The 26350-nt window shown below is 35.1% G+C and overlaps 1 protein-coding gene across 1 annotated transcript in view; it reads right to left on the reverse strand.

Moving 5' to 3' along the window:
• HELLS (helicase, lymphoid specific) overlaps positions 1 to 26350 on the reverse strand; it is a 33933-nt gene continuing 7583 nt past the window's right edge. Inside the window, exons 5-22 of the mRNA XM_090277937.1 lie at positions 23895 to 23931; positions 23742 to 23806; positions 21931 to 21972; positions 20904 to 21128; positions 20372 to 20554; positions 19645 to 19788; positions 16214 to 16410; positions 13935 to 14031; positions 12830 to 12991; positions 11911 to 12050; positions 11479 to 11617; positions 10211 to 10294; positions 10009 to 10128; positions 7911 to 8027; positions 7437 to 7596; positions 2879 to 2975; positions 2719 to 2795; positions 1 to 130 (exon numbers count right to left, since the gene is read on the reverse strand). Of these exons, the coding sequence (XP_090134063.1) occupies positions 66 to 130; positions 2719 to 2795; positions 2879 to 2975; positions 7437 to 7596; positions 7911 to 8027; positions 10009 to 10128; positions 10211 to 10294; positions 11479 to 11617; positions 11911 to 12050; positions 12830 to 12991; positions 13935 to 14031; positions 16214 to 16410; positions 19645 to 19788; positions 20372 to 20554; positions 20904 to 21128; positions 21931 to 21972; positions 23742 to 23806; positions 23895 to 23931 (2151 nt within the window). The 3' untranslated portion in view covers positions 1 to 65. The remainder of the gene's footprint in view (positions 131 to 2718; positions 2796 to 2878; positions 2976 to 7436; positions 7597 to 7910; positions 8028 to 10008; positions 10129 to 10210; positions 10295 to 11478; positions 11618 to 11910; positions 12051 to 12829; positions 12992 to 13934; positions 14032 to 16213; positions 16411 to 19644; positions 19789 to 20371; positions 20555 to 20903; positions 21129 to 21930; positions 21973 to 23741; positions 23807 to 23894; positions 23932 to 26350) is intronic.

The raw sequence follows: 26350 nt of genomic DNA on the forward strand, positions 1-26350 counted from the left end.
ATGTAAACGATAATTTTAAAAAGACATTCTGCAGCTCCAATTTAAAACATTCAGGACTAGAATCTTCAGTTTTCTAGTATCTTGAAAATTCCCATCTTCTCTTTAATTGGTCCTGAGGCATTCATTTGATCTAAGAGATAAATATTAAAACAAGCATTTAATTCTTTAAAAAGTGTTAAAAACCCAGAGAGGAATATTAAAAAAGATGTCCAATATGTTGTTATGAGACTTGAGTCATTTGTCAAAATTTTTAAAACCCACAGAAACACGGGCCCTTTATTCTTTTTTCATTAATAGTACCCAAGGTAATCAAGTTTACTATTCTCTTATCACAAGTAGAACTGGCTCCAGTGGAAGCAAAAAATGAAACATCAGTTTGCTAACTAAATTCACTTCTACTAAATTTAAGATACAGATACAGGAAAATATACATACTATCCACCTGAATTGTGTTACATGTACATGTTCTTTTTTAATCCTCACCTGTGGACATTTTTTCATTACTTTTAGAGAGAGGAAGATAGAGAGGAAGGGAAAGAGAAACATTGATGTGAAAGAGAAGCATTGATTGGCTGCCTCTTGTTCACACCTGGACCAGGGACTGAACCCACAACATAGGTATGTGCCCTGACCAGGAATTGAACCTGCAACCTTTTGGTTACTGGATAACACTACAACCACTGAGCCACATTGGCCAAAGCTATCCTTGAATATTCTTTTATTTATTTATTTATAGAGAGAGGGGACATGTGAGGAAGAGAAAGAATTAGAGAAACATTCATAGGTTACCTCTCACACGCCCCAAACCAGGAACCTGGTCCACAACCCTGGCAAGTGCCTGACAGGGAATCGAACCAGTGACCTCTCAGTTTGAGGGACAGTGCCCAGACCACTGAGCCACACCAGTCAGGACTATCTTTGAATGTTCTTAATTTCAGTAGTAGTTTCCTAGATGAATGCATTTTATCATATTAAGAACACGAGGGTGACTATGCTGTTTTATCAAGTGGGCTTTCAGTAACTAGTTCTCCTTTATTCAGTTAATGTGAATTAATATTTTCAAATGTTACACTATCCTGCTTTTAATTTGATAATATATTTAAGATTTGGCCATGTGCTTTCTTTCTCTCCCATGTTTTTCATGAACTATTTTTGAATATTGCAATGCATATAAACATACAAAGACCCCGGAATGGCTAAAACTCAAATGTAAGAGCTAAAACTATAACTCTTAAAAGAAAATATCATGACCTTGGGTCCAACAAAGATTACTTGGACACAATACCAAAATCATGAGAGAGAGCAACAAAAAGGTAAACTGGAGCTCATCAAAACTAAACACTTGTCCTTCAAACAGCACTAATAAAAATGATTAAGCCACAGGCTGGGAGAAAATATTTACAAAACATATCCAATTAAAGGACTTCATCTAGAATATGTAAAGAATCCTTTCTACTCACTAATAAGACAAACACAATTTTACAAAGATATATGAAACAAAGTTGAAGACATCATGACACTATACATAGTGATGTGCTAGTGAATGTCTGTCTTCCAATTAGCTCTCCATCCTCAAAAGGGTTCTTGGCTTACAGTTTCTGCCTATTTCCACAGTATTAAATATCCCTACCATCACCAACATCAACATACCAACATAACATGCTGAACACAGATAAACAGTAGCACACCATACAAAATATGCATAAGTAATCCAGAGCATTGGTACTAATAATGATATAAAATTAGGAAATGTTGACTTTTAAGTATTATATTTGTGATCACCTCAACAAGCATCAAGTAATTCATTACTGTAAAAACTGATAAAAGTAACTGATTCCACCTCATCTGCATAGATTATATCTCAGAGTAACCGAAGAGACAAGGAGGAGTTCTTAATAAAGTAACTTGTAGCCAATAAAGGACTGGTAGGAAAAAAAGTCACCATTTTGCAATCCTTAAGGAAAAAAAGGTTCAAAACAATCATCATCAATGGCTGCTAAAACTATCAGGGTTGAATAAAAGGTTGACAGGGAACTATAGTATCATAATCAGCCTGAATCTGCTGGTTAATCTCAGCTCACTAAAAGAAACTCAGATATTATGTGCCTCCTGGTATGATTTAATGAGAACAAAGCGCTGGTATTCCTAAAATATAAAACCTGGATGTAATAATGCCTACAGAATTATTTACACAAGCTATTCACCACTTTACAGAAAATAAGTAGACAGAGGAAGAAGTCAAAAGACAATACAAAGAGGTGGGGGGGAAATATCAGCCCATTTCAGAATGTAGGTCATTTTATAACAACCTCCAACAAATGGCGTGAAAAACAAAACTGAGGATGGTGTTATAGAAAAAAGGGACACAATAATCAAGGAAACTTGGATCCTGATCCAAACTGGAAAAAGATTTGTGACAACTGGGAAATTGTGGAGATGGATAGGATATTAGTGCCAAGTTTCTTAAATGTAATAATGACATAGTGGCTATGGTTGAAAATATGTTCTTCTTAATAAGTGATACACGAGAAAGATATGGTTTAAATGTCAGAGCTTTAATATTCTGACAAAACAGAACAGCAACGAAAAAGGAATGACTACATTTTGTGAACTTTTGCAGATGAGAGAATTTATACATATAGGTACATTATACTATTCTCTCTACTTAGGTGTATGTTTCAGAGTTTCCATGAAAATAAAAGCATGAGGGATATTTACCGATAAGATCACTTCGATCTAACAACAACTCTAGATCTTCATCACTAATGACCTTCTCTCTTGATCCTTTTACTTCCCTATAAGAGAAAGCAAAAAATTCACATCTATATGATAAATCAAAACTATGAATTACATTTTTCTAAAATTAAAAACATCTTACCTCTCATAATCTCTAGATTTTAATAATTCCATTAATTCCTTAGGGTCTAAGAAGCTCTTAGATGGGTTTAGTCCAGATCGACCACCTTTGAAATGATCTAGAAAAAGTTTTCAAGAAATGCAAACCATTCAAAATTGTTTTTAAAACCAAAATATATTACAAACCAATTGGAATTGCTTACATTAAAGGGACAGATAAAACCATGTATTTTTAAAGCAACTGAAATTCTCAAAATTTTGCTGGTAAGAGTATAAAAAGGTATGTCCACTTGGGAAAAGTTTGCTGTTTTCCTATAGGTAATACACATACTCATCCTAAACTCAGAACAAATAAATGAGTATGCCCATAAATACCTGTATAAGGGCAACTTACTCAAAGAATCAAAAATCTGTAAATAATTCAATCAATCAATAGAAGATAGGATGAACAAACTATTCAGCATTTATTAAAAAAAAACAAAACACCAAACTTCTAACATATACAACACAGATGAATTCCAAAATATTATGTTAAGCAAAAATATCTAGACAGAAAAGGACATAAACAAAGGATGTGGGAAACCTACTTGGACAATGAACTTGTTTGTGATTTTGATCTAGAGCAGGGATCCCCAACCTCTGTGCCATGGAAGAGTATCAGTCCAGGGTGGTTAGGAACCAGGCCCCACTGCAGGTGAGCTTGAATCATCTGGAAACCATTCCCCCCCAGCCCCGGTCTGTGGAAAAATTGTCTTCCATGAAACCAGTCCCTGGTACCAAAAAGGCTGGGGACCGCTGTTCCATGGGTATATATGAGGTCTGTCCAGAAAAAAAGTCCAGCCATTGTTAATATAATGAGAACGGTTTGCACGACATCAATGTAACCTGACAGCCAAGGAAAGTGGACTGGAATGCGCATGGGTGAACAACGATGACTTTACTGAACCAGTCAAGGGGGGTGGTGTAATGTGTGGCTGTCACATTCAAAATGACTGAGTGAGTAGAGCAATTAATTGCCACCAGATTTTGCATTATGCTTGAACATTCCTCCACAGAAACTATTCAGATGATTCAGAAGGCCGCAGCTATGGACACTGGTCTTTGGCAGTTTCATCATGACAACATGTCTGCTCACATATCATGTGTCATGGAGAGGTTCTAGCGAAACATCAAATCACCCAGGTGGACTGAGCTCCACTACAGCCCATATTTGGTGCCCTGCAACTTCTGGCTTTTCCCAAAACTAAATCACCTTTGAAAAGGAACAGATTTCAGACCATCAATGAGATTCAGGAAGATACGATGGGGCAGCTGATGGCAACTGGGAGAACTGTGTGAGGTTCCAATGTGCCTACTATGAAGGGGACTGAGGCGTCATTTTCCTACATACAGTGTTTCTTGTATCTTGTATCTTCTTCAATAAATATCTCTATTTTTCATACTACATTGCTGGATACTTTCTGGAAGACCTCATCGTATATAGCTCAGAAGTCACTAAGCTATACACTTAAAAATCTGTATGTACCTCAATAACAGTTAATGTTTTAAAAATTCCTATCTAATTAGTTTGAAATTTTAATCTCTCAAAATACTGAAAATAGAACTTAGGAAAGTAAAACTATAAGCTTTACTTAAACTATATTCGGCCCTGGCTGGTGTGGCTCAGTAAATTGAGCATCGGCCTATGAACCAAAAAAGTCACTGGTTCAACTCCCCAACGACAACCAAGGCTCAACTACAAGAGGAGGGTGTTCTCAGCCCACACGAAGGGCGCATCTCAAACTCAGCTTGGATCATAGGGGAGGCTGTGCCACTGGACCCTACAGGACACCTACTACATTAGGCCATGCTGCCGAGACACAGTCAAAGCAACTCTACCCAATAAACAGACAAACACAGGGAAGTTGCCAAATTGAGAAGGCAAATATGGCCCAAATGAAATAATAGAACACAATCCCACCAAAAGAACTAAACAAAATGGAGATAGCCAACCTATCAGATGCAGAGCCCAAAACACTGGTTATCAGGATGCTCAGAGAAATGACTGAGTATGGCCACAAAATAAATGAGTAAGTGAAGGTCACACAAAGTGAAATAAAAAATATATATACAAGGAACCAACAATGATGGGAAGGAAGCTGTGACTCAAATCAACCATTTGAAAACAAAGGAATAAATATTCAACCAGAACAGAAAAAAGAAACAATAATTTAAAAAATAATAATGAGAAGAGGATTAGGAACCTCTGGGACCATTTAAAACTTACCAACATTCAGATCATAGGGGTGCCAGAAGAAGAGCAAGAGCAAGAAAATGAAAACTTATTGGAAAAACAATGGAAGATAACTTCCCCAATTTGGCAAAGGAAATAGACACACAAGTCCAGGAAGCACAGACAGTCCCAAACAAGCTAGACCCAAAGAGGACCACACTAAGACACATCATAATTAAAATGCCGAAAGTTAAAGATAAAGAGAGAATCTTAAAAGCAGCAAGAGAAAAGCAGAGTTACCTACAAAGGAGTTGCCATAAGACTATCAGCTGATTTCTCAAAAGAAACTTTGCAGGCAGGAAGGGCTTGGCAACAAGTATTCCAAGTGATGAAAAACAAGGACCTACAACCAAGATTACTCTATCCGGCAAAGCTATCATTTAGAATGGAAGGACAGATAAAGTGCTTCCAAGACAAGGTAAAGATAAAGGAGTTCATCATCACCAAGCCTTTATTATATGAAATGTTAAAGGAACTTATTCAAGAAAAAGATGAGAATTATGAACAATAAAATGACAACAAACTCACAACGATCAACAAAACTAAAAAAATAAAAACAAAAATAAACTAATTAAACAACCAGAACAGAAACAGAATCATAGGTATAGTTATCAGCAGGGAGGGGGGAGAGGGAGAAATGAGGAAATGGTGCAGGGATTAAGAAGGATTAATTGGTAGGTACCAAATAGAGAGAGGGGAGTTAATAATAATAAACAAAAGGGTGAGGCTAAAGAACTTAAATATGCATGACCCATGGACATGAACTAAGGGAGTGGGAATGATGGAGGGAATAGGGGTACTGGGAAGAGGGGCAAAGGGGAAAAAAATTGGGACAACTGTAACAGCATAATCAACAAAATATACTTAAAATTAAAAAATAATATCTTAAAAATAAAAATAAACTATACTTAATAAACAAGGTACATATTCCATCAAATTCCTAAAGCAGCACAGGAGAAAAACCTTTAATTTGCACATCTTATTAGGATAAAGTTCTTTGTCTCCCTCCCATACATATTTCAACTACAAACTGAGGTTACATCAAGTCAAATTAAAGATGCACATAACCTAATCCACATTTCCCTCAAAATCAGATACACTAATGTATAGCAGGTTCCTGAATGTTATTTTATTATAACACTGATGAGATGCCACAAGAATGTGACTCTTGTTTATATTAAGTAGCCTGTGGTAAAACTGGTTTTGTGATACCAGCCCCTCTCTATATTGCAGTTCACTTATTGTAGCCTCACTGTATTGCAGGATTCTAAAAAATATTATATTTAATTATTTGTTGTGGATTTTTCACTATATCGCAGGATTTTGCAGTACTGTATATGTATGTTGTTAAAGTTACATAGGTTTAAGAGTGTAGCATATGTTTAAGAACGTAAGTGTGTGGGAAGGGTTTATAAAGCCTTGAAATATATATAAATACTAAAATAAATGGAAGGTTCCCACTTCGTGGATTTTTACCTATCGTGGGGGAGCAGGGGTGTGTGTCTAGAACGTAATACCTGCGATAAGTGAGGACTTACTATATGTGCAAGTAGAAAAGTAGCATAAAATACATTGATATTAATTTTCAACATCATGGTGATGTTCCCCCTTTCTCTAGGCTTCACAACTAACAGATATTTTCTACTTTTCTTAAGGTAGCCATCCAGTCATTTATTTATTCAAATATAATTTTACACTGAATGAATAAAAGGATAACTTCAAGGAAATCACAAGGAACAGAACAGAAAAGGCCAATGCCTCACCCACTTCATTTCCCCTACTCCTCCAGAATCTTTTCTAGATTAGAAAACACTACATTTTAAAAAACACTATGTTCAAAAATATGAAAAAGGCACTCTGCAGTCAAAAATTTTTGGAACTAATGGATAAAAAAAAGTACACTGATTTTTTTAAATAACACTACTTCCATATACCTTTGACATGCTAGTATTTAATACATTGAATTAGTAGAAGAGGCTGAAGTTTCCTTAAATCTTCTGACAGGCAAATCTCTTCTCAAGAATAAGCATTAACATCATTTCAAATTCCTGACATATTTTGGACAGGCACTTTGAAATTATCCTTGATACTTTTCTCAGCCCCTTTGTTCCTCATGTAGACACTCAGTAATGTTTTTTATGTCTATGGTCACCAATCTAGGTCTTTACAGCTCCAAATTTCCCACTACCTATTCAATTAATCCGGCATTAATCAAGCCTCACTAGTTTCTCTTACAAAGAAAATAACTAACAAAAATCCACTACACACAACAGAAACTGAACTAAAAAAACTAGAAAGTGAATCTTACTTTTATGGATGATCAACTTTTCCAGTTTTCTTTTAGCAGCTGCTCTTTCCACAATTTTCTGATCAATTGTGTTTGCTGTAACAAGACGATATACAACAACTGGCTTCGTCTGACCTATTCTATGACATCTATCCTGGGCCTGAAGATCAGACTGGGGGTTCTTAAAGTAAAAAGGAAAAATAACATTTAACAATGTAAGGTTAAAATTATATAAACTGACACTATGTGTGAATAGAGTCAACATGCATGACTGATCAAAAAATTTTAAACAGTGCCTTAACTCAATCTAATTTCTAGAATGGCTTCATTGATAGAACATGTTCAAGTCTTAACACACAGGACACCTGAAAAATTCTTTTTACTTATAATGGATACCTTTTCAAAAGAAATAAATGAAATTGCAAAGCATACAATGAAAGATTTTCAATTTTTGGAATGTAAGATAATCAGCATATTATTATACTTGCCACTTACCCAGTCACTATCATAAATAATAACTGTATCTGCTGCCGTCAAATTAATGCCCAGGCCTCCAGCTCGTGTACTCACTAAGAAGATAAACACATCTGGATCTGTGTTGAAGCTGTGCATCTAAAAGCAAAAAGAGCATGAGCACAAGAATTAAGGAACAAACGTTCTGCCTGGAACATGGATAGGTTGTTGCATGTAGAGCAGCTATTACTATGTGTTTACCAGGAAAAAAAGGGGAGGTCAGAGGTGGGCCAAGGTTCATAGATATAACCCAGCATCCTTCAAACTTGATATGAGTTCCTTGGCATCCCCAGGACTTCTGATGTGAGGAAGATAAACAATGAAAACCCCAGAAGCCATAAAAATTGAAAAAGACCAATTTCCAGAAGAGATAAAAGTGCCAAAGATTCACCTCCCATAATACAAAAAAATTATAAGCATGCCTATTTCTTAGGTTGTGGCAAAAAACCAGGGGCCCTAGGACATGCTGTATCATTATGACCTTCAGAGGCCTGAGCTTTAAGCTCAGAAGTGCCCCATGTCTACTTGACTGACATTCAGTAAAAACACTGGACACCAAGGCTCAGGTGAGCTTCCCGGTTTTGCTTCCCATGCGCCACTACAAATTGTTGCTGGGATAATTAAGTGCTATCAGTGTGACTTCCCTGGAAACTCACATCTAGTTTCTCCTGGACTTCACCTATGTAACTTTTCTCTTGCCAGAGTGTAATCTGTACCGTTTCACTGTAATAAACCATAACCATGAGAGAAAGAAGCTTGAACTAAAAACACTAAGAGAGTATTTTTATGTACAACAATTAAAGATGTTTCTAAGGGGTGCCAAATCATTCAGATCTACAAAACATCTGTTCATGATAACTTTATTTTCTAAGCACCTATTTCACTAAGATTTTAACTACGTTAAAAAAACTCATATCACAGGGAAAGTCTAAGGGAGATTATCTAATATTCTAGAAAACAATATTAAAAAACTAGGGGAAAATAATCTAGGCCATCCTCCCTCAAAAAATGGTGATAAAAAACCCCCAAATAGTTGACTTGCAGGTGGAGTCAGCAGGAAAAGGGGGTTACTCTGAGGGAGCATGAAGGAAGTTACTGAGTGAATGGGTAACGTTCTGCATCTTAATAGTTTATGTATTCCTCAAAACTCAGCAAATGCACACTTTATTTTATTGCATTTGGAACATGTAGAGTACAGTAGTTCCTCTCTATATCGCGGTTCACTTATCGCGGCCTCACTGTATCACGGGATTTTTAAAAACATTTTATTTAATTACTTATCGTGGATTTTTTGCTGTATCATGTGATACTGTGGTACTGTATATGTATGTTGTTAAAAGTTACGTAGGTTTAAGAGTGTAGAATATGTTTAAGAACATAAGTAGTGTTTATAAAAGTGTGGAAAAGGTTAATAAGGGAGTGGGAAAGGTTAATGAGGGACTGGGAAGAATTTATAAGTGTGTGGGAAGGGTTTATAAAGCCTTAATTAAGTACTAAAATAAATGTAAGGTTCCTACTTCGTGGATTTTCACCTGTTGCAGGGGGGTCTAGAATGTAATACCTGTGATAAGTGAGGGAAACTCTATTACCCCCAAAGACAAAATCTGCTGAATAGGAAAGAAGGGAGTATTATCTGTTATTTATTGAAAGACGGAAGATTGAATGGATACAGTAATGAATGTATGCAGTATTGTGGTATGCAATAAAAAAGGAATAAGGTTCTAACGGCAGGTTTTCCGTAGATTTACAGGTGGTTACTGTAAAATTGTTTCAACTGCTATTACTGAAATTTCCATTGCAAAATGTCGGAAGTAGAGGAAAAAACCAAAGTGCAGAAAAAATTTCCTGTTATCCTATTCTAGTTACTATTTTGTACGTAGTATATTTAATAAGGTTGTGCAAAAAGATATACTACATAATTTGAGAAAAATTAAGACTAAATCAAAATGCTGTGTTTGATCCTGTTATAGGGTTTTAGGTATTTTGTATCTCTATCAATTTGTGAGTCCCTGTAGAATATTATTTGAGAAATCAAGATAACAGTTAAAAAAGCAATTTGATGTATATGACATAGTCTTACATTTTCCTCTCTATCTGAATAAGACATGGATCCATCAAGTCTGCTAAAGTTGAAATTTCTAAAGTGGCAGTAATCCATCAAAATGTCCAACATTCTGGTCATTTGCGAAAACAGCAGCACCTGAAATTTAAATATTATTAGTATCTATATTGATTAATAAAGAATAATTAAACAATAAAAATAATCCAACCAAAGGTACCACCTTGTGACCTCTGGTTTTTAGTTCTGGCAGCATTCGGTCCAAAATTAAGAATTTCCCGGAATTTGTTACCAAATCTTCATCAACCTTAAAAGTGGGAAAAGGACACACAAAAAAAGGTCACGATCATTACTAATAATTTGGCTTCGTCAAAATAAAAACCATGTTACTAGTTCAATTTTCTTTTTTTCTTTTATTGTCTTTTTCTTTTAAAAAAATTTTTTTTCTAAAAGTTTAATTTTCAATGAGAAATAAATCCTTATAAAAGCTTAAAAAATTTTAAACTTGACCCTATTTGTTTATTTTATCTTTTTATTTGGAATTCTTCCTCTAAGAAAAGAAATACTGTAGAATTTTAAATCCATGATTTCACAAAAACAATATTTCTAAGTATAACCATGAGTTGTCCTCCCCACCCCTTCCCAAAGGCTCTGTATAAGAGAGTAAGGTTAAATTTACTGTTTATACGGTGAGGCTTATCTTGTATAATCAAGTGTATTTTCAAGAAAATGTGCATGAAAATCTCTGCTATAACTCTCAGTAAAAATTAAAGAAAACATAGGAGTTTATAAGCAACCTAGCACTGAAGATTAAGAAATTAGTCACCTTCTGGTGAATATCAATCACCTCGTCAGATTATCTTCTTCCTTGCTCAAATGAAAAACTATAAAGCAGTGTTTCTCAACTATGGGTAATTTTGCCCACCACTCCCAGGGTGTATTTGGCAGTGTCTGGAGGCATTTTAGGTTGTCACAACTGGAGGAGAGAGATGCTGTTGGCATCTAGTGGCCAGAGACTAGGGACCCTGCAAATGGCCTATAATCTACAGGACAGCATCTCCTAACAAAGAAATACACTGGCTACAAATATCAGTTATTTCCAAGGGTGAGAAACCCTGCTGTGAACCAGGGGTATTGAGGATTGCTTAGAACTGTTTTCCTTTAATACTACGCGATTTTTCCACCAACTGCCCAAGGAAGCAATTTCATTTAATCTGAAAGTCTGAAGCTTATTAGCAACTTTTTGGTTTTCTTCTGTGGCTCTTCACTGAGCACCCAGATTGGTTCTGACAAGCTGAATGCCAACTAAAGGGAACACTGACAAGGATGGCAGCTAAAGGGGTCTCTAAAATAGACAGAAAGTGACACAGAATGGAAATCAACTGCATTACTAAAAAATTGTATTTACAATTTTTCCAATATGAGGTGACACTTTCCTTCGACATAAAAAGGCACAGAAATCAGAACAGTGCATTATTAAATGGTATTTACCTTAAACTCTTGTGTGACTGGGTCTATAGGGTACTCAATCAAATATGGATGATTACAGCATTTACGAAGTAGCATCATTATATTCTGCAGCTTCAGATTAACTTCAGAATCTACAGGAATAGTCACTTCCGCAACAGGCCTACCAAAAACATATAATCCGTGAATACAAGAAATATAAAAATTACCAGTTTAAATTATATCTTCTTTCTTTCTTTTCATTAATCCTCAACCAAGGACATCCTTTCATTGCTTTTTAGAGAGGAATATAGATTGGTTGCCTTCTTGTACGTACCCCGACTAGGGACAAACCCACAACCTGGGTATGTGTCCTAACTGGGAATCAAATCCCACAACCTTTTGTCCATGGGACAATGCTCCAACCAGTTGAGCCACATAAGCCAAGGCAAGGATATTTTAGTTTTAAACTCATACCTTTCTCGCTCTAGTTCTGGCTGTATCTGACTGATCAATTTTTCCAATTCATTAGGGGAATCATCTACTTCATTGTAATTAATTAACTTTCTAGTTCGCCGTTTTGGTCGTCCAGTGGAACTTAGCTGAACTGTTTCTTTCTAAAAGAGAACAAATTAAAGGAATATCTGTTAAAAAAGCTATACTGTTAAATTCTAAATACATAAAGTGGAATATATTTATGTATAAAATGTTCTAAGATAAAAAGATTTAAAAAATTAAAAAACAAAAACAAAACAAAACCTTGTCTTTCTTTCATCATTATTAATTTTAGTAATTTCCCAAGACATAAAGTCATTGGTTTATGAAATAAGGATCTACATGTCTGTATTAAGAGAATGTAGTGCTTTGGATTAGTATAATCTTGCAATGTAATTCTCCAAAATTGGCAACTACTCTAAGTTTCTGGTAGCTAAAAAGGCATATAATAAAAAGCCTGGACATTTAAGCAAAATTTAAAGGTCTCCAATCTTTAGGTTTAAGATAATCACATTCCATTTCAACCTGATATGATATGGAGGGTAACTAAAGAAGATATTTCTTTAAAATATAGTATTCTATTAGAATGTTTGGCTGTCAATAACATCTTGTAAAGAGATTGAGTTTTGGGGGATTGGTCTAGTTGGTAAGCCCTTAGTATATTGCATGTCTGTTCAAAAATTCTTAACTAGCATTCAGATGACTACAAAGATATTAATGCATGAGCCATCATTCTAATTGTAGTAGGACCATAGCACTACTGGCCTTATGCCTGTTACTCCTGTCAGAAATTCACCCTCATGAAGTCCTAAAACCAGGTTATTAGCCATAAGACAGAAATCAACCATGAAATTTTCCATGCCAACTGTCATTTACAGTATATTTTAAAGCCATACTCTACCTCACTGGATCCAAACATGTTTGCAATTGTACGGTTCACAATGGCTGTATAAAAGATCTCTTGTTTTTTTGAAAGTGGTGCATAAACAACTACTTCTCGTTTAGGAGGAACTTCAAGAGCAACATCAGATTTTAGTCTTCTCAGTAAGAAAGGAGTTAGAATCTAAAATTTAAACATGAATAAACATATGTGAATATGTTTTAGAGAACACTCTCCATACAGATCCCTTTTCCCTTCTTACTATATAAATATTAAGTCTCAAAAGGTGAGATAAACGTCTCCTTGAAATTTTCCCTGACCAGATTACCACATGCCAAAATCAGAGTATTTATCCATAGCATTTCACAATTTATTAATTTGTTAAATTTACCTTGAATATTTTTAAAAGCTGAGATAAGTGATATATGTACTTCCCAGGGTAAAAGTTATAGCCTACAGTTTTTAATGCAATGTTTTGGATTAGTAGAAAAGCAATGAATTAACCAATCAACCAACCCAGAGATGTGGACATGTAAACCTTCTATACATAATGAAACTTCAGGTTTAAAATTAGTCTTTCATTAGCTGTGTGATGAAAAGTGATTTCAACATTGTAAAACAACATAGAAGCAATACCTCAGAGGCAAGGAGCCAAGAGATTTTACAAGGGAAAGAGAACATTATCAATAGTTTTTTAAACAAGTATCTGTAGCCATCACCCAGGAACAAACATACCTAAAGGAAATTATTCAGAAAGAAGAGGAAAAGAGTCGGTAGGGTTAAGTATGATTTGATATATTTACTTTTCAGTTCTATACTGTTTCAGATTTTTATTATAGATAATGTATAAAAGATAAATTGTCAAACACAATTAAGAAGCTTTTCAGGTCCATATAAACATATCAGTAACCACTACAGGTCAAATGAAGATATATGAAAAGGGCAAAATGTCAAATAGCACTTGAATTCTGCTGTAAAGCCACGTGACCTCTGGGGGTGGGGGAATACGTTAAATTTGGGAGAACCTTCATTTTTCAAAATCTACAGAGTTGAATGAACAGTTGATCTCCAGGCTTCCTTTTTTATTCTGAGTCTACAGTAAGCAAAGTAAGAAAAAAGCCATAACCTGGTGCAGCATATGCAATACATTCTGTTCTCTTTCTTTAGCAATAATATCTTCAGCAGTTTCAGAGAGACTAGTGATATCAAACCAAGATTCAAAGCTGGAAGAGAAATTATTACAAGTTATGCTATTATGTAAATTAATTATATTAACATGATGTGCTTTACATTTTAAATTTTATTATTAACTTGAATATTAAAAAGCAGATATCTTCTTGTTCCTTATTTATTAATTTTAGAGAGGAAGGGAGGGAGAGAGAACATTTGATTTGTTGTTTCACTTATTTATGCATTCACTGGTTGATTCTTGTATGTGCCCTGACCAGGGATCAAACCTGCAGCCTTGGTGTACTGGGACAATACTCTTAACTCGGCTACCCAGCCAGGGCAGAAGCAAATATTTTCTTAAAGGAACATTTGTTTTTCTGATTAATACATTAACGTAATCTTACAACCATATGAAAATCAAATAAACATTAAGGTACATAATTTGTGTTTCTTTTTTTAAAGGCCAACTGCCACATGCAGCATCATTTGGATGTGTCTGGAGTATTGGAAGCTTGACTACCCTACAAATGGACCTTGAGAACCTGTTTGGAGTTTGGAGCAGTGGAGTGCAAGGGAGGGCAGCCACTGCTATAACTGTGACTGAAAAACATCTCTCCTCTACCAGGGACTGTCGCCCTCTTCTTCAACCTAGCACACAGCTTCTGGAGTGACACACAGAAGTGGTGAGGGATAAGGGGACACACATCTAGCCTGCCAAATTAATCAGCCCTGGTGATCATTCGAGTGACAGGTCTTGCAGCCAGAAAGCTCTCACATCAAAAGGCACATATTACAAGAAACATTTTAATGAAGGGCTAGAAATTAAAACTATCTTTGAAATCCAAGCGGATATAATCTGTGTCTTTAGATATAAATACAACCTGCTGCAACTAATGTTTCTTAAAATTTAACATATACAGTATCTACTATGTAGCCTTAGTTATTCACAATGTTAAGAAAAATACTATAATGAGCAAATAAATGTAAGAATGCCTTATATAGTCTATACTAAGTAACACTACACTGTCAGGTAAATCCAACTGGGAAAAATACTACTAATATATATATATATATATGCAGTAGTTAGACCAGATATTCCCAAACTTTGAACACCTGAAGCACGTTTCATAAATTCAGATTCCTATCTCCTATCTCCAATATTTTGACTCAGTAGGAATGCATAGGACTTGGAAATGTTGTCCTTCATAAATGCTCCCTACTAACAAACAGCCTGGTCTTGGGCCAACATTTGGTAGCCCAAGGTGAAAATTTTACTCTCAAAATAAATAAAACATGCGAAACTGTTTTCCCATATTAAATCACCTTTCTTCTTTTACTGATGCCAAAATAAATCAGTTATTTCGCTCTCCTGATTTTGATATTTCCATCTTAATTATTTTTAAGTTATGATTATTTTCTCTTCCATTCTGAGAATACTATTTTCTGAAAACTATTTTCATTTTTTGGTTTTCATAATATAAGCTAAGATCCAAACAGTTTATAGAATAAAAAGCATTAGACTGAAACTGAGAGACTTTGGTTTTACTATTGGCTCTGGCATTAAGTTGTTATATTTTTAGTAACTTTATGCCAGGGTTTTCTTATATGTGAGATAGTGGATATATTTAACCTCTATCCCCTGAATTGTTTTTTGAGCATGAAATGCATTAAAAAACACCTGAATGTGCTTCGTTAAGTTAACCACATTAAGAGCCTTATACAAATATTTTAACAAAAAAGGTTTTAATTGTTCTCAATCCAACAGTTTTCTTTTAAGTAATCAAGGCAAGTAGAATCTTTTCAAATATTTTATTTATTTGCTCACACATAATTTGTGTCAAGAGTGGAACATGTAGGGAAAGTGGGAATTGGTAAAATGTCCAAACTTCTAGTTATAGTAAAACAGATAATAGGAAAATAATTGATGACTACAATTAACACTCCTATAAGATATGTAGGAAAGTTGTTGAGGTAACTAAACCTACTGTGGAAAACATTTCACAACATATGTAAATCAAACCATCATGCTATGTGTATACCTTAAACTTTTACAGTGGTGTATGTCAATTATTTGAAAAGAATGCTGGGAGGAAAACATTAGGAAGTAAAATACACAGTATATAACACAACGAATTTTCCAAAAAGCTATTATCTTAATTGAGCTACCTAGAAGAAAGAACATAGATTTTTAAGTTAGGGAAACATAGAAAGAGTTAAAATAACTGGCTTACTTACCTTTTCAAGTCATCAAATACATCTGGCAACAAAAAGTTTAGCAATGACCAAAGTTCTGATAAATTGTTTTGCAGGGGAGTCCCAGTCAATAGAAGTTTGTTATCCGCATTGAATCGTTTTAGCTCCCTGATGAGACGGCACTTCATGTTCTTAATCCTGTGTCCTTCATCTACTATTAAGTATTTCCAAAAGCAATGCTGGAAAAGAATTAGGGAACATATTTTAAAGGACATCTTACAATTTTTCCTAAAAACAATTCTGAAAGTAAACTTCTTTATTAGAGATGAATGTTCAATCTTATCAAATGGCATTTCTGTGTCTACTGAGATGTTTTTCCTTTGATCTAATAAAAGGTTAATTTCCTAAACTAATGCATACTTGTGTTTCTGAAATAGACCTCACTTGGACATTAACTAATAATTAAAATCTACCCGCTATTGTATAAGATTTCTCCATTCACATTTAGTCAAAGCAGTCTGTAATTTTTCCAATCAAATGCATTGTCAAATGTGCTTAATGTTACACTAGATAACTAAAAAGAATCGAAAGCATCGATTAGTTCCATATGCTGAGAAATAACATTAGAATTTACTTTTTGAGGCCTACATCTGAGATTGACACTCTTACTGACATGAAAATGTCACACTACAGACCCATAAATCTAAAATAAGTTGTCTTCATACAGCCTATTCCTATGTGATTAAAATTAAATGGATAAAGAAGTCCTACCAATTTAAAACACTTGTTAAGAGACATAAACGTAATGTATTCACCAGTTAGGGCTACATCTGGCTGATTCTAACATATTTAAAATGACACTATGGCCCCAGACGGTGTGGCTCAGTTGGTTGGAGCATCATCCTGTAAACCAAAAGGTTATGGGTTCAATTCCCCGTCAGGGCACATGCCTAGATTGCAGGTTGAGTCCGCTACTCAGGATGTGTAGGAGAGGCAACTGATCAATGTTTCCCTCCCATTGATGTTTCTCTCCCTCTCTTTCCCTTCTTTCCCCTCTATCCAAAAGTCAGTAAGCATGTCTTCAGGTGAGGATGGAAAAAAGAATGACATTATGGCTATAGATTAAAGTGCCATAGGCTTTAATTTTTTTAAATAGAAACTATAACCTTCATCTCAGTCTTTCTGTTAAAATAAGCCCTGACTGGTGTGGCTCAGTGGACTGGGCATCATCCAGCAAATCTAAGGTCGCAGGTTCCATTCCTGATCAAGGCACATGCCTGGGTTGCAGATCAGGTCCCCAGTTGGGGGCTTGCTATGGGCAACAGATCAATGTTTCTATCGCTAATCAGTGTTTCCCTCCCTCTTTTTCCATTCTTTCCCCTCTCTTTAAAAAATAAAATAAAATCTTAAAAAATAAACCTTCAGTTTCTAAAGGAATATACACATTACAATTACTTCCATCAGGAAAAAAAAATCAAAGAAATGCTACTGGATGATGAGAAAGTGTTAGACTTCAGGCCAAGATGGAGGCGTAGGTAGACACACTTCACCACTGTCCACCACAAGAAGAAATACAACTACCTCAAAACTAAAAACTGAACTACCAAAAAATCGAACCATATGAAGTCCAACAAACAAAGATATAAAGAAGGAATACTTATCCAGACAGGTAGGAGGGGCGGAGCTGGGGCAGAAAAGACACGGTGTGAGGTGGCTGTGGCTGGCCGGCAGAAAGCAGTCAGTCACACATTATAAAAGGCAAAAAGGACACCTGGGGAGCAATTGCAGCCCCAGATCAGACTGGGCAAGTCATGGTTCCAGAGGTCCCGGGGTGGCAGAAGAAACTGCTGGTCTCTCAAGAGAGTGCATTTCTTAAGAGGACCCCGATGGACCTAGAACATCCGCAAATCCACCCACCCTAGGGAACCACAACTACGGCAACAGCTAGTGGGGCGCCAGTCACATACAGAAAGTGGGAGAAGTCCCTGGAAAAGGGGTGAGTGCTGAGCAAGCAGCAGTGTTCCCTCTCAGACCCCTCCCCTACAAATAGCACCACAATGTAGAGAAATGGGTCGCCCCATGCTGACAAATACCTAAGGCTCCATCTCTTATAACATAATAGGAGCAATAGCTCTACCTAAGACATAGAGGCAAACACAAGAGCCTGTCATGTTCAAGAGACAGAGAAGTATGGCCCATAAGAGGGAACATCAAAATTCCAATGGGAGAACTAAGTGATGAGATAGCCAACCTAACAGACACAGAGTTCAAAACACTGGTGATAATGAATGTGCAAAGACTTGACAGATATGCTTAAGTATGGCAAACACAAATACAGAATGGAAGAAGTGAAGGCTATGTTAAGTGAAACAAAGGAAAATCCACACGAAACCAATGGTGATGGGAAGGAAGCCGGGGTTCAAATCAACGATTTGGAACATAAGGAGGAAATAAACAGTCAACCAGTACAAAATAAAGAAACAAGAATTGAAAAAAAAAGGAGAAGAGGCTTATGAACTTCTGGGATAACTTTAAACATGCCAACATCTGAATCACAGGGGTGCCAGAAGAAGAGGAGCAGCAAGAAATTGAAAATTTATGTGATAAAATAATGAAGGAAAACTTTCCTAATTTGGTGAAGGAAATAGGCATACAAGTTCAAGAAGCACAGAGTCCCAAACAAGCTAGACCCAAAGAGGACCACATCAACACACATAATTAAAATGCCAAAGGTTCAATATAGAGAATCTTAAAAGCAGCAAGAGAAAAGAAGAGTTACCTACAAAAGACTATCAGCTGATTTCTCAAAAGAAACTTTGCAGGCAGGAAGGAACTGGCAAGAAGTATTCCAAGTGATGAAAAGCAAGGACCTACAACCAAGACTACTCTATCCAGCAAAGCTATCATTTAGAATGGAAGGGAAGATAAAGTGCTTCCCAGACAAGGTAAAGCTAAAGGAGTTCATGATTACCAAGCCATTATTATATGAAATGTTAAAGGGACTTATTTAAGGAAAAGATCAAAACTATGAACATTAAAATGACAACAAACTCACAACTATCAACAAAAGAATCTAAAAAATAAAAATGAAAACTAAGGAAAAACCAGAACAGGAAAAGAATTCACAGGTATGGGGAATCGTTTCAAGGGTTATCAGCTAGGATAGGGAAGGGAGAGAATGGGGGAAACAGTACAGGGATTAAGAGGCATAACTGGTAGGAATAAAATAGACAGGGGGAAGTTAAGAATAATTATAGGAAAAGGTGAAGCCAAAGAACTTACATGCATGTCCCATGGATATAAACTAAGGGATGGGGGGGAACTGCTGGGTGGGAAGGTGGAACTGGGTGGAGGGGAGCAAAGGGGAAACACTTAAGGCAACTGTAACAGCACAATCAAAATATACTAAAAAGAAAAGTGTTATAAAAATGGGATTTATGGATTACAAAGGATCCAATGAAGACCAGTCGTACCTGTAACGCATTTCGGTCTCTCATAGCTATTTCAAATGAGGTGATTACCACAGGATGAATCTGTAGTGTTCCTTTCCGTCTGTGAATATTCTTTACCAATTTATGACGGTCCTGCTGAGTCCCATGATATAACATAGTAGGAATCTAAAAGATTTTATATTGGTTTATACCAAAAATATAGAACTGAATATGAACATAAAAATATGGGAAATACAACATAACTCATTTCAGAGATAAATAAGTTAATCTTGGCTCTCTATCTTTGTAACAAAATAAGTCAATTGATTCTAATAAATTATTGGACTACTATGAGTTAAAAAGCCATAAAAACAAATCAAGTATAAGGCAAGGTAGGTGGCAAAGCTACTCCTAAAATATGCTTCTCATAAGACAAGAATATGGCTATGACAATAGATACATATGAAAGGAAAACACCATAATAAGAATGAAAAGAATTAAAAAGTTCTATCTAGGTCTGTTTCAGGTGAATCAAATTATCCAAAATGCTAAAAATCATCCAGATATTTTCGGCAACATGTTCAAGATTGCGAATACCTTTTCTTTTTTATAAACTTAAAGTAGGTAATCATGAGAATAAATGGTGAGTTAAATAAGATGAAGTATTTACACAGAAATCAATGTAATTACAGTAAGAGATCTATAATTTAATTCAAACAGAATAAACATTTGAAATGACATATTCTTAACAAAAGGAAACATGTCTTACTTCTGGTGTAAATCTTTGGAATTCAGCCATCCAATTAGGAAGTGTAGACAATGGGCCACAGACAAGAAAAGGTCCAGGCACTCCTCTCTGAATCATCAGTGCAATTGTAGCAATGCACTGAACTGTCTTTCCCAATCCCATTTCATCTGCTAAAATGCCATTAATTCCATTTTCCCAAAGCATCTGGACAAAATAATACAGTGTATTTAAATTCTGATATAAACACCCATTGAATAGCAACCGTTCATTTATTTACCCAACGATAAATATGATGAGACTGACAGTCCCACTAATAAATTATAATAACACTTGTGGGAAGGAGGTTAGCAAAGCCATAAGTGTTTGTAGACTTGAGGTAAGGTAATTTTCACTTAAAAAATTTACATAACACATAAGTCAAAAAGTATTTACACACAAATGTTTTACATACAGTGAAATATAGAAGGAACAACGCAAGTTTTGTTACATCATATTAATAAGTTATTATATAGAAATGAACCGGTATTTTGTACAAAAATTGAGAATTCATTACCCTAAGCCATTCCATGCCTTCCACTTGATACCAACGCATCACACCTCCTGTAAAGAGTTTCGGTTGCTGAAAGGGTACCGGCTGTCCATTATATTCCCGAACTGGGTCAAAGAAGAATTTAGTATTCTGCCTAACTGTTTGTGACAACCTATCTTTAATTATACTATTTGAATCTTTGTTTTTCTGAAGATCTTCTACACAGAGGTTAGAAGAGGAGCTTTCATCCTATAAAAAAAAAAGTTTAATCAGAAGTTTGATACATAATGCTGATACCCTCTACTTATCTAAAAAAATATAACTGCTAATCAAAATTTATCCAGTGCTATAAGTATTAGATATGCAGAAATAAAACCCTAGAGACACTTACTTCCATTCCCTACAAATGCAAAGCCATTAAACGCAACAAAAACACTTCTAAAAATTACCCTTAAGGATTGCAGGTACACACTTTTGAACTGCCTTTTATGTTTGTACTTCCTTCCCAAACCTCTAAGTGCTACCCAAGAATTTACTGAACTATTTTCTTAACAATTTCCTTCACCCACAGCAAATACACAGCAAATATTTTTCTTCTGTAAAAGAAGAAAAATAAAATCCTTTCAAGAAACATAGAAATATTTACTTCCAAATAACTACTTTCATTTCAGGAAAAGGGACAAAGTAAGTAAAATTTTAATGTTCACTATATCACACTCAAGAATATAAATGTATCTGTTTGAGACACTCAGCACCAACTTACAACCAATGATAGATTTTACTTGTCGGCAACCCTTCACAACTCCATTTTAAGAATGTGAAAATGAGAAGTCAATTCATAAAAAGTCTTGTAAACACTAAGTAGGACTAATCAATGCTGCCACAAATGGATAGTCAACTAAATTGAAAAGGCAAATGAGTACTTCTCTTAAAGACTAAGAAACAGGGTAACTGGTGAAAAAAAAAAGTATACTGGTAATTAAAAGAAAAGAGGGTGATGATCAGGGAAGGAAATATAACTCCTAAATTTAATATCTGTTTTAAGTCTTACCTCATTCTCCTTTTTATTTTTTTTAGCCACGGACAGTATTTCCTAGAAAATTGAGAAAACAAAAACAAAATAATAATGTATGTGGTTCATTCATGTATTTAACAGACATTTTACTGTTCTGATTGTATGCCAGTAAATGGAAATAAGGCTTGCAAGATAATTAAAATAGCCCTGGCTGGTGTGGCTCAGTGGATTGAGCAATGGCCTGTGAACCAAAAAGTCACTGGTTCGATTCCCAGTCAGGGCACATGCCTGGGATGCAGGCCAGGTCCCTGGCTGGGGGCGTGTGAGAGGCAACTGATCAATGTATCTCTCACACATTGATGTTTCTGTCCCTCTATCTCCCTCCCTTCCCCTCTCTAAAAAAAATAAGTTAAAAAACAAACAAACAAACAAAAAAACAATAAAATAGAACTCGAATTGGAAGACCTCATGTGGAGAGTTAAGGCTATAAAGTTTCTTATAAAATTCTTAACCAGTTAGCAACACATGAAAATTGGGGTAATTATTCCTGAATTTCCCACTTTTAAAATCTGAATAGACTAGGTTCATATTCAGACATGACCAATAGTTCTCCAGTACAGAGGTTGGCAATCTACATCCTGTGGACCAACTCCAGCAGGCAACCTGTTTTTATAAATAAAGTTTAATTAAAACAAAGTCTCATTTGTTTACAGTGCATATATGCCTGCTTTCAGGCTGCAACAGCCAAATTCAGGGTTGAGTAGTTACGCAAGAAACTACTTAAAGCCAAAAACATTTACTATTTGGTCCTTCACAGAAAAAAGCTGTCCAAACTCTGCTCTAGAATCAAGTTGTGGCTACTCCTGTTACTCAAGAATTTACTCCCAAAAGTATTATAATCCCAACTCCAGCCCACTTTAGGCCTCTGTGGATAGATATCTAAATCTGGAATCCTGAGTAAGAGGTGAAGACATTTAAACTGAAAATACAGAATGAAAGTATTCTGATTTGAAGTTCCTACTAGATGCTAAGGGTGTGGAGACAAGCAAAACCCGAGTGTCACCTTGTGACTTAGGAAAAAAATCTTTACCTTTCTTTAGATTGATTTTATCCACAAAGTTTGCCCATAGCAGATATGCTACATTTGATGAATTAAATTAACAACTATGTGATTGGTTAAACTTCAATAAACCTCATTAACAGTGTTTTTCAACTTCAGGCTGAATGTGTTCCATAAACAACTGAGTGGGTCCTGATCATTATTTTTTAAATGGGGTGGGGTGGGAGATGGGGGGCATCTTGTCGAGGGGATGGGGGAAGAAGGGTATTCTTAAAGGCAAGAATTATGTGAAATTTAAAATTTCAGACACTATGAAGATCTAAAAAAATTATTTTTGTATTTCAGGTAAAAGAAAAATTCTCTAGGTGATGAAGTTTAAATGTAAGACTGTGATGCATTAAAATATATTTAAGGAATATTTAGGGTTTGCCATAATTGAAGATGCTATTTAATTAATTTCTATTATAAGGTAACAAGTGAGAAGGTAAAAAATGAATCTGGATTTAGAAATGAGGATGTGGTTCCAGTTCCCCACAGGTCTTCAGTAAGAGACAAGAACAAAAATGTTAAGGTTTTGAGGTTTCAAGAAATTACAATAATTTCTGATTAGGCCTAGTTCATGTTTCCTTTAACAAACAGGGAGGTGATACCATCTCCTTCCCTTGAACACTTAACAGGCTCAAAAGCCAAGTACATAACCGCATCCATTTAGCTTTAATGTAGTTTAAACCCACAAGAAGTTTTTACCCAACATCAACTTAATGTGCCCTTCCCCCTTTATTTTTACCTCTTTTGACATGACCTCTGAAATATTGTATGATTCATCTTCTCTTCCTCTTTTCTTTCTCGTAACTGTAAAAAAATTTCATTTTGTTTTTCAATTGCAATCAATGTAAAAATGTAAACATATATTCTTCAAAAGTAGAACAAATAAATTTACCTGGATTCTCCTCACTTGCATCAATGGAACCTTTACCCTACAGAACAAGGATTTAGAGTATTATTTTTCTAAGGACTGCTATGGTATTATATATTACAATGAACTGATTAAGTATGCAACCTGTTCCTGTACTTCCCTACTATACTTATTTGTAACCAAAGCCCTCTTTTTCCCAAAGACTCTACTTTTCTTTCTATTTTGAAATCACCACATACATCTTCTGTATGTTTACGCTTAAGATATTCAACATAAAAGAATACTGACTGAAAAAATATTAGTGAGAAGGAAGAGGAAGAGATGTTCAAAAACAGTTTGAAACTGAGTTGGAAAAGATCGGGGATAGACAACATGTATTATGAAAGTGAAAATGAACAAGAAATAAGGTAAATTAAATAATATTTTAATAAGTTAGAGGATTAAAAATGAAAATACCAAAAGGAACTGGTGAGATGGAGTAGGCAGAATTTAATGGCTTGCCCCTTTAGAACAAAGTGGTGAAAAAAACCCTAAAACCCTTGGTATAAAAACTTAGCTAGACAAAAGTGAAGGATGGATTAAATCAACAGGCTGAAGAATGGTTAAGCCAGTACAATTATCTTTAAAGTCCTTGAAATCAGCAACTGGATCAAATTATATCAGTTTTTAAAAACTACTTTTGTTGCAACATTATCAACTATGTACATTAACATCACCACTAAACTACACTAAGAATCAAAACACTGGACCTAAAGATACCCTGCCTGCTTTGCTATTGGTGTTTTGCTACTTCCCAATAAAAGCAGTTTAGTACAGGAGGTAAGGGTTGAGTCTGAAACTAATCCTGGCATTATTATTTGTTAGATATGTGATCTTCAACAAGTTACAACCAGTTCTCATTTAGAAGTTACATTCTATAAAGTCACTGCAAATAATGAATTGGTGACATGAAACCACAGCCTCTAGGAAAAATACAAGTTTAGGTTCCTGTTGGGCTGTAGTCACATTCTCATCAACTGATGAAATACTTAATCTGTCATCCTCATCAATGTGGCTCAGTTGGTTGGGATGTATCCTCATGTTAACAAAAAGTTTGGGGGTTCAATTCCCGGTCAGGGCGCACACCTAGAATACGCAGGCAACCAATCAGTATTTCTCTCTCTTCCTAAAATCAATAAACATATTTTTTAAAAATTTTAAAAAGAAATACTTAACCTTGTCTTATGTGTATTGCTATTTTCTCTTTTTTAACATGTATGTTGATTAACACTGAACTCAGGGCCAACAGCACTGCTAACTCCTGAAGGAAGCTTTCCTAACACACATATTTTCTCCTTTAGGCACAACACAGCCTTCTTGCATTAGAAACACCAAAAAGTACTTCAGCACAATGTGGCTAAGGGGCATTTTAAACAACAAAATCAATAAAAACCACAGAGTTAAGTGGACCACAAAAAGGACACTTGTTTACAGTGTGACGGCTTAAATAAGACCATCACATTCCCACTGACTTCTGCTGAGACTGTGTGTGTTGGCAGACTCAAATTTTTGGTATTCTGCACAAGCACATACCTGTGCATGTCCATAAAAACACAAGTATTGATTTTGGGGTTACAAATAAATTTTAGACAGGATGCTAATTTTTAAATACAGAACCTGCGAATGAGAGTGGATTGTATCTCCTTGCATCAGATTCTTTAAATGTAAAATCAGGACAATGACGGTACCTCTACCTAACAGCTGTTTCAACCTTTTGAGTGCCATACGTAATTGCTAAAATTTGTGTGAGAAATGCCAGGCTATTTTGCTGAGAATTGTAGTTTATAAAAAATGTCTATAAAGACATTATTATTCATAATAATTTGCTGAAAATTTCACGACATATAGTAAATACACTCTTCTTTTGTAAGCAGTGGTCTTTGATGCCAATTTAGCAAAAAAAATTATTGCATTAAAATTATTTTATTATAACAATTATTTTAGAAAAAATAAATTATTTCCTTCAATATGGCTTTTGAAGTATAATATATGGCATAATATAAAACCTATGATTATAATTTGAAAAAACACATAACATGAATAACAATAAGTATGCCAAATATTGCATAAATTTTTGAAAAAAGAAAAACTTCATAACATACAAAAAAATGAACACAAATTGCATTCACACTAGAGACATATCAATAGACAGCAACAGTGAGTTTATAAACAAAATGCTAATGCTATACTGTGAAGCAATGAAAATGTCCATTAGCAAAAGCTTCCTTATCATGCACACTGCAGTTTTGACGATTACTGCAAAGATAAATGAAATTAAAAGGACCATTTAAAATGTAAGTAAAAATTATAACAGAATGTCAGTATTTGAACAAGCATAAAAATTCAAAATTTGGATCAATATGAGAAAAAGTTATATCAATATATAGCATGAAGTACAAAAAAACAGAAATATAAAATATGAATTATTCCATTGCTATTTA

Source organism: Furipterus horrens, unplaced genomic scaffold, assembly GCF_987537825.1.
Source record: "Furipterus horrens unplaced genomic scaffold, mFurHor1.1.pri manual_scaffold_5, whole genome shotgun sequence".
In the NCBI taxonomy this organism is placed as follows: domain Eukaryota; kingdom Metazoa; phylum Chordata; class Mammalia; order Chiroptera; family Furipteridae; genus Furipterus; species Furipterus horrens.